This window comes from Aedes aegypti, chromosome 2 (genome assembly GCF_002204515.2).
Source record: "Aedes aegypti strain LVP_AGWG chromosome 2, AaegL5.0 Primary Assembly, whole genome shotgun sequence".
NCBI classification, from domain to species: Eukaryota; Metazoa; Arthropoda; class Insecta; order Diptera; family Culicidae; genus Aedes; species Aedes aegypti.
In genome coordinates, this window is record NC_035108.1 from 464,281,825 (window position 1) to 464,296,808 (window position 14,984).

The 14,984-nt window shown below is 36.6% G+C and overlaps 2 protein-coding genes across 4 annotated transcripts in view; both read right to left on the bottom strand.

Annotated features, from left to right (window-relative positions):
• LOC5568195 (protein phosphatase 1 regulatory subunit 14B) overlaps nt 1–14,984 on the bottom strand; it is a 228,362-nt gene that overhangs the window by 96,051 nt on the left and 117,327 nt on the right. The window lies entirely within an intron of this gene.
• Nucleotides 13,320–13,909, bottom strand: LOC110677218 (tubulin beta-2 chain-like). Its single transcript, XM_021848233.1, has one exon. It carries the CDS (start codon nt 13,845–13,847, stop codon nt 13,365–13,367), a length of 483 nt encoding a protein of 160 aa, XP_021703925.1. The 5' UTR covers nt 13,848–13,909; the 3' UTR covers nt 13,320–13,364.

Genomic DNA, 14,984 nt, shown 5'->3' on the forward strand with positions numbered 1-14,984 from the left:
TTTAAATCATTCTGGAATACCAACAGTACAACAACAAAATAGTACAGAAAATAACTTCTCTAATATTTAGCTTGTACTACTAACAGCCCAACGGCGATATCAAAATTTGCATTCCAATGATTGAGCGTTCTACGCTCAGTTCTACAATTGACACAAATTGTCACAAATTTGTTAAAAAAAATAGGATAACTTATCAGAATAGTAATGATTTTATTTCTTAAGTATAGAGGAGTGATGGAGCATAGTGTGTTTATAGTGTTCCTGTGCTTCAAATTCTTGATTTTACTACCTTTGGCAAGGAGCTATTTTTTAGTCCGACTGCCCTTTTATTACAACCACATGAAAAAAAATCTATAGATACTGATCTGATTACTTTAATGATCGAACTTCCAGATGAACTTAATAACAATTGTATATTTATATAAACTTTATATTGTTTTCATTTTGAATAAATGTAAACATTATTATCCTCATGGAGAAATATGTTCTTTATTTGGTAAAAAGTATTCATTTGATTTGATTTTACCTATAGGGTTGAATTACTGTGAATAAAATCTTAATGCTTCAAAAGTAATTTAAAATAACCGTCTTCTGAAAAAAAATTGGACGTGAGGTTTGATAAAATGGTCTATTATCCAGCAAGATTTTCATTGACGATATATAATTAGTATTTTTTTAACCAGTGGTCCACATCCTAAATTGATTGAATGGATGCTAAATTGTATATTCATTACAAGCTGTGTATGAAAAGTCTATATTTTTGGAATAATGCCCAATAATTATCGTGCGTGTCATACATTATAAATGTTTATGCAATAGCAGACAAAAAAAAAATACTGCACAGAATGTCATTAAGTTGAAGAGACAGATCAAAATTAATTGGGAATGCAGAATCACAAATAAAAGTACACAGTAAATTGACTGGTTTTTATATAATGATAATAATAATTTGTAAATGTCATGGATTTAAAAGTTTGTAGTCTAACGGACAGATCATTTGTCTTAAATCTAACATTTCAGTTTTTAGGTTTAGTTTTCCTCAAGTATTTGTAGTTTTTGGACTTATAAAATATAAATTTTCTGGAAAGTGGAGAAAATGTGTAAGGTTTAAACTGAATTTAATAATGTTAAGGTGAAGATAACTCGAAGCCAAACCTTAAATTTTCAAGAGCACGGATCTGGAGAACCAAGCATCCGTTTGAGCCACCAGCGAGTGACCAATCGATTAAGTTTTCAGCTCAAACGGGTTTTCGGTTCTTCAGATTTGTGCTCTTGATAATTTGAGGTTTGGCTTCGATTCATCTTCACCTTAATACAAAAAGGTTTTCAATTAGGAGTATTGATAGCTCAAAGCAAATTGAATTATAAGTTTGTCAAAAGACTAAACTATAGTTGCAGAAAAACTCAATGATGTACAAACGGAACAAACACTGTATTCTAATGAATTTATGCAAACACATATGTTAAACAAAATTACAAATTAAATCTGAATAGAAAATACAGCGATTCACGGCAGATAAGTCGGATTTAAATGAAAAATCTCAAATTGATTAAAGGAACAATGAAGACAGAGTAAAAAAAGGAACATTCAGTCCATTTCTAGAATGAAATGAAGGAATATAATGAAAAGTATACACCTTACCTTACACCATATGTTTTGGATAGATAAGCGTTGTTGATGAGTAGAGAGTAAAGGGAATACATCAAGTAATACTGGTCTACTTCTCCGTAAGAAACGAAGAGGATAGAAAACCTGGTCCGTTTCTGTAACAAGAACGAAGGGAGATTGTGGAAATTCGGCCCATTTCTGAATTGAAATGAAGGAGTAACACAAATTGTCCGGTCTGCTCTTAGAAAAAAAAAGTAGAGAGTAAAGAGAACATTAATAATGATTCTGGTCTACTTCTCCATAAGAAATGAAGAGGATAAAATAATCCTGGTCCATTTCTGTAAAAAGAACGTAGGGATGTCGAGGAAATTCGGACCTGTTCAAAAGATGACAGAAGGAATAAAACGAATCATCCGGTCCGTTTGTTTCTAGAAAAATACGATTGTGTGGTAGAGAACGTGGCACTCACTCAAAAGATTATTGGTTCAAATCCTGACGGATATGCAAAGGAAACGAAATGTTTCAGTCTGTTCTATGAAAAACCAGATGTAGGAGATCCATCTCAGTCCATTTGTCAATCCAGTCTTCTATGAGATGTAGGAAGAAAGTCTTCAGTCCATCTATGGTAAAGGGATGTACAATGAAAACAAAAAGTTTCATTATGCAATAGAAAAGTCCAATTGTAGGTGCCTTGGCTTGGTTCATTTGAAAGTCCAGTATACCACGAAATGAAGGAAACTCTTACATTTTCAAGTAGATGAAAAAACCGAATTTAGTACTATACCATTTAATTCCACTAGAGTTTGTATCCTTTAACAGATACGCGTATTTCGACCTCAACTGTAAGGCCGTCTTCAGTGTCGTGTACTAGACTCGACTTACATTTACATTTTCAATTTTTAGGAAAAAAAAAACCTTGTGATCCTATGGTAGTAGAACTACAGCCACATCTAATATGTCTTTCAACATCATATTTATATCTTTAAATTATTTTTCTTTAGTTCCTGAAGTGGATTGGAGCCTGAAATGTTTAACTTAAATTGAAAGGAACATTCAAGAAAGAATAATGGACGAACGCTCAAGAAAGAATCATAGACAGATTGCAGGAAACGTTTGGTTGGTAATATTGATGGTGAATACAAAAAGTAAGTTTCACTATTGGATATTATAAGAAAAAAAGAGATGTCAGAATGCAGCTAAGTATGCTATTGATAACATAAATATTATTTAAAAACAAATTTTAATATATTTTTATTTAGGTATGAACTGTGTTGAGATACACCTTAGAAATCAAAGACGATGAAAATATAAGAAAACAAATGAGGATGGTAGGATAAGATGTTTCTGGCGGAGATCAACAGTCATTCGAACAACAAATCTTCAAACACATTTCATTGCGGATTTTTGTACATTATGAAGAAAATATCACTGAGGACTTTTGAAGCTAGCTTGTTCCCATTTTTATCTGTTACGTTTTGCTATTGTTTTCAAATTATAGAGAAAAGGAGAGATGTAGTATAGTGTTGTGTCATGAGATAGAGTAGGCCTGGGAGGGAGAAACCAATACAAAATTTCTGTACGTCATAGTGAGCCGAGATTCCGCTGTCACGAACTGTCACTGTGAGCCCAGATCTCAAACATTGGACTAACATGAAAAAAGCGCGTAACTGATTAAAACACATTTTCGTATTTCTTCAAAAGTGATAAAAATCGAATGAAAATCAATTCATGCACATAACGCAAGTAATGTCACGTGAGCACCATTTAATCTGATTGAACATAAAGCATTGAAAAACGCATCGTTCTACTTTTTCCAATGAAAATGAATATTTAGTGCTTAGAAAACTGTGGCCCTTTTTTCATGTTTGTCAGGAAAGGTCGAAGGTGCACAACAAAAGGAAACTACCGATTTTCTCGAAGCCTGCATTGATTGTTGTTGGCAAGCTGGAGTTATCTTGCAGTTCAAAATAACGTTGTCTTATATTTCGTGTGTAGGATCGGTGCCTCCCTCCCAGGAGTAGGCCATGCCCGAGAGGTGTGACAGGAGGATTGGTGAATAATAAATCATTGTTAATTAGTACTGCGAAATAAACTGTTGGTTTCTATACCCTGCTACAGGTCCGAAATAATGACGCTAGGTACAAAACACCACAACCACATTAGCTTACTGAATTACACCCTCACATATACGAGGTCTGATTAGCCAAGTAGACCCACTCCAGCCAATCATCTTGAGACTGTAGAAGTGCTCCAGGTCGAGCTAGCCGTAAAAGAGGTCGTTGAAGAACCCAGCCTCACTCGGTAAGCCGTTGCTGAGACAAGCTTGCCGAGGTCTTCGTCCTGGCATCCCACGTCTTGCGCTACCTAGAAGTAACGCCTAAAAACAACACTTCCACTGCATAGAAACCCTATTACTGCATCATTAAAGCTTCTAAGCCTGATGCATACAGTCATTAAATAAGCGCTATATTGGCTCTACATTCGTATATAGGGTACGTTTCAATGCTAACATTATGGCACGTAACATGAATGCACTTCGGTAAGGGGAGTGACCGTTTTTACAGCTTGTTGTATGCGTCGCGCATACACGCATACAGACGAATCTCCCAGGGAGTATCTGTTGGAGACTCGTCAGTACATTTATGTGCCCCTGAGAAATATGTAACTCTCGACAATATTTGCTGACAATATTTGGTCCTCTCAACTCGCTATTAATCTATTAGCAAGCGGTCCTCAAAACTCGTTGCTTATTCTTTGAAGGTAGCGGTCCTCAAAACGCGCACTTACCCTATTTGCTGCTTTTAGCGGTCCTTTCAACTCGCTATTAATCTGTATACAAACGGTCCTCACAATTCGCTTTTTATCCTTCCAAAGTGATGGTCCTCAAAACGCGCACTCACCCTATTTGCTGATTTTAGCGGTCATTTAAACTCGCTATTAATCTATTTACAAGCGGTCCTCAAAACTCGTTGCTTGTTCTTCGAAGGTAGCGGTCCTCAAAACGCGCACTTACCCTATTTGTTGATCTGAGCGGTCCTCTCAACACGCTCTTTGTTTCGCTGTTGGCGTTGGTACCAAGTTCTTGCCGGTATTCGTCTGCCGGATGGCCAGGATCCTTAATCCAGCACAAAAGGGACAACACAGAAAAAATAAACAACTGGAGAAGAGAACACAAGAGAATTAAACTTTTATACAAGACAAGCGAAGGAAATCGTAAATTGCGACCATATAAATGAAATCGCGGGTGCCCAACACATCTCTAACTGGAACATAAGGTTGTCCCCCTCGGGCCGCAAGGGTATCCAAAAGTTGCGCTCTGGAGGCGTCTATATCCGGGCACTGCCAAACTACGTGATCGATCATAACCGGAAGGATGTTCTTCTTTCAGCGTTGACTGTTTCTTGAACTAATACTTAAGAGCTTTATATCAATGCAGATTTATCCTTCTTTGAGAATAAACTGTTCTTTCAATTTTCAGCTTCATTACAAATGCATGCTAACTGTAGTTCACTATTGTTTTCGATTTCGGCCAAACGGCATAAGGCCAAATTGCCTTTTCAGCCAAATGACTTTCGGCCAAACATCATTCGGTTAAATGACCCGGAACCTCAATTTGGAATACCCTTGAATTGATTATTTCAAAAAATTCCGAACCAGGTCCTTTCAAAATTTCTACGCTTTCTTTTGGAATAATTCCTGTAATAATTTCTTTTTGAATTCCTTCAAGAGGTTCTTAAGAACTTCATAGAGTAGTTCCTTATGCAATTACTCCCAAAGATTCTCCAGTAATATCACAACATTTTTATGTTTTCGGTTTCTGTAAAAACTCTCACGATTTTTTTCAGGAATTCCACTCGTTTTTTTTAGAGTTCCCATGTACTGATTTTTTCTTGGCATTCCTCCAGTATACCCTTATAATTGCTTCTAAAATTCCTCAAAAGGTTCTTTATAAATCTCATCCAAGATTATTTTATTGGAAATATCAATGCTTCTTAGTTTTTATCGGAAACATCTTGGTGTGTACATACGTATTTGTTCTATATATGGAGACTTCAATGCAAAGATATTTAAACGTCAAAATCAGTTTGACATCTTGACTCTTCTCATGTTGCGGACCCCCAACGAGCGAATCCCCACTGTATTGAACCTTTTATGTCCGCCCTGATTGCTTATCTTAGGACAGTCTAGAAGTGGTAGACGAAATACGCGTATCTGTCAAAAGATAAGCAATTAGGGTGGTATTAAAAGGTACACCTCTGAAATCTATTGTTTGTTTCTCTTTTTTGAGTTTCTGCTCAGAAGGTTCGAATACGTAAAAGTTATATACTAGAGTGGTTCAAAAAATCGTTTTTGCTCCACACCGCTCATTCGATTCTAGATCAAATTCTGAGTGTCCACCCAAAATTTGAGCTCATTTCGATTAAAACTGAGACTGCACAAGCCCTTTGAAATTTATATGGGAATTACTATGAGAAAAGCAGCCAATTCGTTCAAACGGTCATAGTGTTTGCCCATGTGCTCTTGGGGATTAGAGCTACGTTGATACTGTGAGATACATTCATCAGCTACAACTTTGCCGAAGACCGTTTTCAAATCGGACGCCTCAGTAATTAGTTATTGATTTATATCCAGTCACAAATTCTTCAGCAGTGCTCATTTTACTTCTGAACAGGCAACATTGCTGCACCTGGCGCGAAAGATAGCACGAACAAATCATGGCTACTATGTTTTACTGCATATATCCAGTGATGCCTGCAGAGCAGCCCAATAATTATAGCCAAAGTTTTACAACTCATTCAAAAATCAATAACTAATTACTGGGGCGTCCAATGTTAAAACGGTCTTCGGCAAAGTTGTAGCTGATTATTGTATCTCACAGTATCAACGTAGTTCTAATCCCCAAGAGCACATGGGCAAACACTATGACCGATTGAATGAATTGATTGCTTTTCCCATAGTAATTCCCATATGAACTTTAAAGGACTTGTGCAGTCTCAGTTTTCATCCAAATGAGCTCAAATTTTGGGAGGACACTCAGAATTTGATCTAGAATCGAATGAGCGGTGTGGAGCAAAAACGATTTTTTGAACCACTCTATTATATACACTTTGGTATTTTCTTCCTATTCCAAACGCTCATAAAACCATTGCTTTCCGAAGACATTGTTGAACCAAAAAGTATTCAGCTCATTCTAGAATAAGGTAATAGGGATACCGGGTACCCCCGTTGGTTTGACCACATTTAATCTGAACACTTTTTAATCTGTACCCCGCACATCGTTCAGATTAAAAATGGTTCAAACGTCATTTAGCTCGTGGAACGGAGTTTAGTGAGAACGAACGCTGTGGAACGGAGCGCAGAATCAAAACAAAACAGTGAAAAAGGTAACCAGAAACACGTTTCTAGGGTGACTAGATGTTCAAATTAAAAATGAACCCCGATGGTTTGCATGAGGTACTGTTCAAATTAGCGGGGGTGCACGGTAATGAGGTACGAGGAAGGTGTAAGGTGCTTACATTACCTGGTAATGATAGTAAGGTGATGTAAGCAATGATAGTATTTAAAGTATTTAATTATTTTCTACTAACTACGACTGTAGAGGTTTTGTTATGACCAAATCCTCCTTTTCCACAGAAACAATTCAATCACACATTTTTCTCAGTATCCGACTAATCCAGACACTTGGAAATGGAAAACTGAGAAACCGTTGTTGACATCTTCATTAAATGTCGCTTCCCGCCCACCAGAAAGCGATACCCCAAAAGTTTATACGCAAGTAGTAACCAGAAACGTCTAGTTGAAACAAATCCTATATGGATAGGGTGGAGCATCACTTCGCCATCTCACTTTGTAATGGGATTGTTGGATACTCTACCAAAGGCTGTATTTTGAAGATAACGATAAATTCAATTGGCAATTTGAGTCCAATAGTTTGAAGAAAACGCCTACTGTGAAGTGAAAGTGCCGGAAATGGAAGACGTTCCCCTTGTTATATGCCTAGCCCACATCTCGATTGTAGATCCTAGTAGGCTCTGTATCAGCAAGCGAACGAAGAATGAAGATGAATTTTCCTGACATCCGACGCCTCCGACTGCCTCCCCCTACTTTATGGCAAACAGAGGCGCCGTTTGAAAATTCTTCGAAATTGTTTCACATTTTCCTTGGTAGATATACTAAGATGAGCTTGCCGCTTGGATCGTGATGGAGGCGGTGGCGTGGGAGGCATATGAGAAGAAATCCTCACACATTCGAATTCCACCCGGCGCTTCACAATGCAACGATGTTTTGCCGGTGCGACTGGGACTCGAGTAATAGGATTTTCCCGGGGCTTTTGGTGTGGTAACAAGCTCTATATATGGACCTTAATGGGCCGTACCGATGCGATTGAGAGGTTGGCAGGAGCGGATGAATTTCAAGGACGGAACGTGAGTAATATAACCGAAAGCTGGAAATTTCCTCGATTGGATGGATCCAAATCCGGATAAAGTCGTCATTTACCACAGTGTCATTGAACCGTTATCGAGATTTAGAAGATAATTTCAAAGAGATTTAAATTGTTCCAATCCTAGCAGGCCATACAGTTTATCCAAATCTCCGAAAAAAATTGGAGTTGTTTCGTGGCACACTTTGATTAGATGCATTGTTCCACCTTCGATTGGGATTAAATTTTACACTTGTTTCACACATGTGGTCTACAATTTTTGTTATTATGAAAAAAATATAAATAAACCTTGAGTTGTAAATTATACAAAAATTCCAAACAAACAAACATTTTTTTTTATGTAGTAGTTTAATAATATACAGATGTATAATTACAAAAAATAATTCAAAATATTTCAAGAGCCACGATATCGGGTGCGATTGTTTGAGTAATCAAACCAGAAATATAATTGATTTTCTCCGCATCCCAATGCCGACGAAACATCAAACGCGTCATCGGGAATCCATGCAAGTGCAGTTTGCGATAGAATGGCACGGAAGAATAGCTCCACGCCATCGTCGATGACACCACCACGACAACAGCATCGTTATCGAAATCGAAAAAAATAATAATACCTGATGGACAAAGTGGCAGAGAGAGGCTCGAAATATCCGCGAAACGGAACCCAACGACCGCGCGCTCGTTTGGCAAACGACGAGCAGAGTAGGCGGCCGTCAATGAAGTTTGATTATAATTTCGTCGGATCGTTTTTCGTTTGCTTATCGCCGGACAAGATTATGATTTTATTGGAACGTTGCGCCGTTTTCGCTGCTATGGGCTATTCGCCAAATCCGGCGTTGTTTGCTATTTTCGGATTTTGCGATTGAGGTAGGTATGAAATGATAATCGTAAAATTCTATTTTATAGATAGAATAAATTATATGATGGCTATTACCTATTAAAAGAAACAAATTTCGAGATTAAATTTATTCTATGAAGCATTAATCATATAAATCGAGACTACATGAGTTGGTTCAAAATAGCTTGATTATGCGTGAAACGTATTTCACTTATTTCTTTTTTAAGTTTGTGCTTCTCAAATATTATGTGTCACACGTTTCTCCATTATGCAAGAAGCATTTTTTAGCAGTGATCCATAACATTGCAAAATGTTCAAAATCGTTAGCAGCAACGTATCTAACAAATTCTGCCTTCGCCGCTCGCACGTGTTTGGTAGTCATGGCAATAATCACTTGTCTTGTCACATTGAAGCGCAATCCTCGGTATGCATGGTTTGGTACTTGGTTGCTCGGGTATGACGGCAACCGTTGCTGGTTGGTTGGTTAGATTCGGTCCCGAACAGAAAGATGACACCGTGACAGCGATGTCGTCGTTGTCATGGACAACGACAAAATTGCATAATTCATTACCTACATGTATGCTGGTATGGTTTCCACGCACTGTCGCCGGCTGGGGTGGGGGAGCTGTCAGCTGAGTTTAGGAATGTCGCTTCTCCTTTTTTTCAGGGGTGTTTGAAACACGCATTCGAATATGCGTCCTACTGAAAATTTGAGGCTTGTGATTGTTTGTTCACAAGGTTGCAATGTCATTCTTAAGATTTTTCAATGCATACTGTTTGGCTACACACATTGTTTATTATATTGGAAGTAGGGGAACTGGTGGTAAAATGAACACCGTGCCTTTTACCGAGAAAAAACAAATTTCGATGAATTTTCATCACGCACGGACGTATTGTACCCCTTCCCCTACATGTTATCGCAACGATAATGCAAACCACAAATTAAAATTTATCAATAAAATAACTGTGACTTTATATTGTTTTGTTTTCCTATTTATCAATCTACATAAAAAAAGTTATTCCATGAAAAAATACTTTTTAGATGCTTTTCGATGAACAGTTGAATTTTAAAAACCGTATTTAGTAGTATACCGTGTTATTCCACTGGAGTTTTTATCCTTGGCATGACGCATATTTTGACCTCAACTGTAAGGCCGTCTTCAGTGTTGTGTACTAGAATTTTCGAGTCGAGTCAAATGATACCAGCTCTAGTGGAATTAAACGATATGGACCAATGCACGGGTTCACTGTTTGACGTTTTAGCGGTGCCGTATTATTTATGTGACCATAGCAACCAGTGAATTCGGCATCGCTCAGGCGTCAAATTAGTGGACTCGTGCATCGGTCCATAGTACTAAACTCGGTTTTCAAATATTTATCTTTTGTGGTATATTCTGTGATTAACAAAATTGAATGTTATTATTTATCAACCTATCGTTTGAGTCTCGATTCCAATTAATTGGCTTAAAGTGGGTAAGTTAAAAATGGATTCTAAATTGGTATAAAAATGGATAATCGTACAGTTCGCAGTTGCTACTCCGTAATTGACCGAAATAATCAAAATTGTACAGTGAATAAACATATGCAGCTTTGTATTTGTATTATTGTATGGAAAAATCTCAAAAACACTAAAATATACCATGCTGAAACTTTGACATCCGTTTCATATAGTATTGTTCTTTGTTGCCTGAAAATTTGACCTTGCGATTTTTTGCGCTTTTAGAGATATTAAGGTTTAAAAATTGCTCTATTTTTCAAGTTTTTTCATGATTTCTTAATTTTGAAGCGTCGTAATATTAAAAATTTTCCACCAGAGTGTATGATTGTCATATTTTTACCAGCAAAAAATATTATATGACATGGTTCTGAAGAAAATTATCAAGTTCGATGACAAAAATCGTTTTTTCACTAATTTGGTCTTATTTCGCCAATAACTTGAAAACAGTAGGCTGTGGGATTTTGACGTCTTCGAGAGAGCTGTTTATTTTATCAAAATGAACAACTTTGCCGAACATGGCAACTCTCTAAAACGCCACAGTAAAAAGTTAGGTTGTGGCGCCACCTATGCGGACGATTTACGAACTATCCGTTAATGCCGGAAATGCTCCGAGTTATTAATTTTGTCCCGCCAGATTGCGTCCCTGGCCCATAGTGCAATGTTCTTACGGTTATCGAGGAAGAGAAAGAATGTTAATTTTACGTCCATTGCTACTAGAGATCGAGATCACCTCTGCATCTCCATGGTTTTCAAAGAGAGGAGTTACGTTAGTGGGAGGGTTTAAAGAATACATCATCAGGATTTACCTTCAAGTGATGCGATTCCTGTAGCCTCAATTTAATCGGTGTCAGTGCGTCGACATTTGTATATCAAACTAATCAAAGGTTATAGGTATTAGACGTATTTTGCAATTGCGAAAAATAAATAAAAGAATAGATACATTTATCTATATTTTTGTAAAACAGAGAGAAGGGTATAACCAACGCTTATAGTGACGAACCATCCATAGTTTGTTTAACGATTAAATAAATGTAACATTGTCTACCCACCACGAATGGGTCACTACCCCGAATAGTTCAAATGATAGCCTCGTCGCTGAAAAAATCATCATTTTGCAACTTGTTGCATAACTAACTATTTCAAACTCTCTTATTCTGTTGTGACGTGAAGCCATTTTTTTTAAAACTCATAAGAGGAAATTTTGAAGACACTCTCCCATATGTGCGGCCCCACTGCGTAGCTAGGGTTTTTGGGGTCCGATGCACCTTAAAACTAAGGTGAACGCCGTCAAAAGTTAAGGCGCTAATGTGAAATCGACTATTGAAATAAACGATGCCCAAGCTTTTGTAGAACTATGACTTAAGTAATGGAACTTATATTGATATGTTGTTAAACTCGTTTAATGGCCAAAATGTCAATTAATGCGCCTACTGTTCATGTTTTTTTTCTTGTTCAAAAATACATTTGTTTACTAAAAATGATCAAGAGTGAATTTCCATTGAAGTGGAAATATTAGTTGGCAAAATAACTCTGGAAAGCAATGATTCATATACAGCTTTAATTGAGTATTGTAGGGAAATTTGTACATTTCCCAACTCTTTTTGTTTTTGAGTGACGAATATTTTTTGATGAAAGAAATGCCATAAAAATCATTTTGTCCAAAGTTTGTTTGAAATAAAATACAAAATGAACTCCAACGAAGTTCATTTTGTAATTTTCAGAAACTTTCTAAGGATTACGTTTCAGATACCTTCAAAAATTCAACGATTTTTTTTTTCTGAGGATAATTAACTCAGTGATTTCAGCATAAATTACTTCAAAAGATTCCTTTCGAAATTTTTCAAGAAAACCATCAGTACTCCAGGAATGTATTAAATGATTTTACCATCCCGTTTACAACATCTTTAAGATTTCAAATACAGATCGGACTCGAAATCCGGAGTATCGATTTTTTTTCACTCCGGATAATTGAATCACTAAGAAAAAAATTGAAATCTTCGATAAAAGAACTTAAATATTATCTTTTTTCGTTGTTTTATTTATATGATGCGGTGGCGCAGCCAGAAATTATTCCTAGGAACAGTAGGGGTCTCTACAAGACAAAAAATTCTTTGACCATCATACACAAAAAACCACTTTTTCAAACCCCCCTTTTCTTAAATACGTTCAAAACTGCAAAACCATTCATGTTGTATATTGCAATACCAAATTATCTCAGATTAATGCAAAAAAATCGAAAAACAAGAACATCAAAACACAAATTCCGGATAATCGAGTCTAAAATTGCGGATAATCGAGTCTTCGGATAATCGAGTCCGACGACCTGTATTACAGAATAAAGAAACACCACACTTTTTCAATTGATTACCATTATTTATTGAAATGGAAATGGAAAAAAAAGTGTACTATTGAAATCATAATTTATATATTATATGTCTGGAATTCTATATATATATATATATATATATATATATATATATATATATATATATATATATATATATATATATATATATATATATATATATATATATATATATATATATATATATATATATATATATATATATATATATATATATATATATATATATATATATATATATATATATATATATATATATATATATATATATATATATATGATGATGATGATGATGATGATGATGATTATTTAGCCACCATCAGCGCAAGGATTACCTATGGCTGCAGAATCATACCGGGATGGTATGATCTACCTGATGGTTTGTTGTAGCAGGGCTAGTTAACATCTTTGAAGACCTTTGGAAGACAACACTAAGGCTGTTTTCTCATGATAAAAGGCTGGCGACCCCACGCACTTTCATCCAGTCAACAGTTCAATTAACTCCCTTAGGCTACCCCTCCCCAATACCCAATATATAGTAATATATCATATATAGTGATATTAAAGTATCTTACCGTAAAATTATAGAAATAAAGAAATTAAAAATTATACTCATCCATATTCATCCTTCAGATTCTCCATCATCAATGTTCCCAATCCGGATCCGGTTCCACCGCCAATCGAATGCACCATTTGGAACCCCTGGGAACAATCACAACCTTCCACCATTTTTCGGGCCACATTCATGATCCTGTCCAACATTTCGGCGCCTTCCGTGTGGTAGCTTCGGGCCCAATTGTTCCCAGCTCCTAGCATCCCGTTGACCATACTTTCCGGGGAAAAGAGCTGCCCGAAGCGGCTGCATTTCAAACCGACCATCGCACCCGGCTCCAGATCGGCGAAGATTGCCCTTGGTACTAAATTGCAGCAGGGAGCTTCCTCAAAGTACACGTTGATCCGTTGAAGTGGCAGAAAGTGTTTCCCTATAAACTGGCCGCGCTCGTTTAGGCAGTGCTCCTCGCAGATAGTTTCCCAGAATGTCTGGGCGATTTTGTTGCCACATTGTCCAAGATGAAGAGTAACGATTTCACGCATAACTGGAAATTTTGAGTTGCAGGCTGGCCGAAACTTATTTTTTGGGGTTTTTAAAAAGAATTTTCCAAATTTGACATTTGTTGAATATATATATATATATATATATATATATATATATATATATATATATATATATATATATATATAAACTAAGAATGATAAGCTACTTTCTGGAAGTTTCTCGATGGGGATGTAGAAAATTCCATCATCGCCAGGAGCTTTCATATTTTTGATTTTTTTAATAATAGTTCTCACTTCTTCCAAATCAGTCTCCCATGAATTTTCGAAAACGTTCTCCTGATTGAGAATATTTTCGAAGTCCTGAGAAACTTGATTTTCTATTTTACTAGTAAGTCCAAAATTTAAATTGTGCGCGCTTTCAAACTGCATAACCTTTTTGAGCTATTTTGAGATTTTTCGCAATTAGTTAGTAATAATTTGTTTTCCTCCTTCAATGCCGGTATTGGCTTCTGGCTTTTTTTTTTTTTTTCAAAATTTTTGATAATTTTCAAAAGGGTTTAAAACCAGGGTCCAATTAAGAAATTTTATTTTCAAATTTTTTGTTTCTTAATCGTGAAAAACGTTTTTTGATTTCTTTCTGCAAATTCTTCCACATAATTTTCTTAGCTGGATCGCGAGTGCGTGGAAATTGCCTTCTCCTCACATTTTTAGGACGGATCTAGGGTTTAAGATCATCGTCTATAATCACGGATTCGAATTTTACTTCACATTTTGGTATTGCAATGCACCTAGCTTAAACAATGGAATAAGTTAAAGTTTCGAAAGTATTATCAATATCAATTTTTAAGATGTCCGTCGCTTGAAGGTCGGATGCCACGTAGGTAGACCAACTTGATGGTTTTGCCTTCGATTTGCTCCCGATGTTTGCTACGTGCCGAGTAGCCAACTTCACGTGCCGCCAAATTTATAGCACTCTTGTTATCGCAATGGATTACAGAGCAACGTTTGTCCCGTGAAGTTCGCGCAGAAATTCCCTCCACCACATGGCATCTTGTGTCGCCGTAGACAGAACCATGTACTCCGCTTCGGTCGTTGAAAGTGCAACGGTAGATTGCCTCTTCGAGTTCCAGCTAACAACGCTACCACTCTCCAAGAACGCGAACCCGCTCACAGATC

Coding starts and splice junctions, on each gene's coding strand:
- LOC110677218 (XM_021848233.1), bottom strand. CDS start 13,847: ATGCGTGAAATCGTTACTCTTCATCTTGGACAATGTGGCAACAAAATC.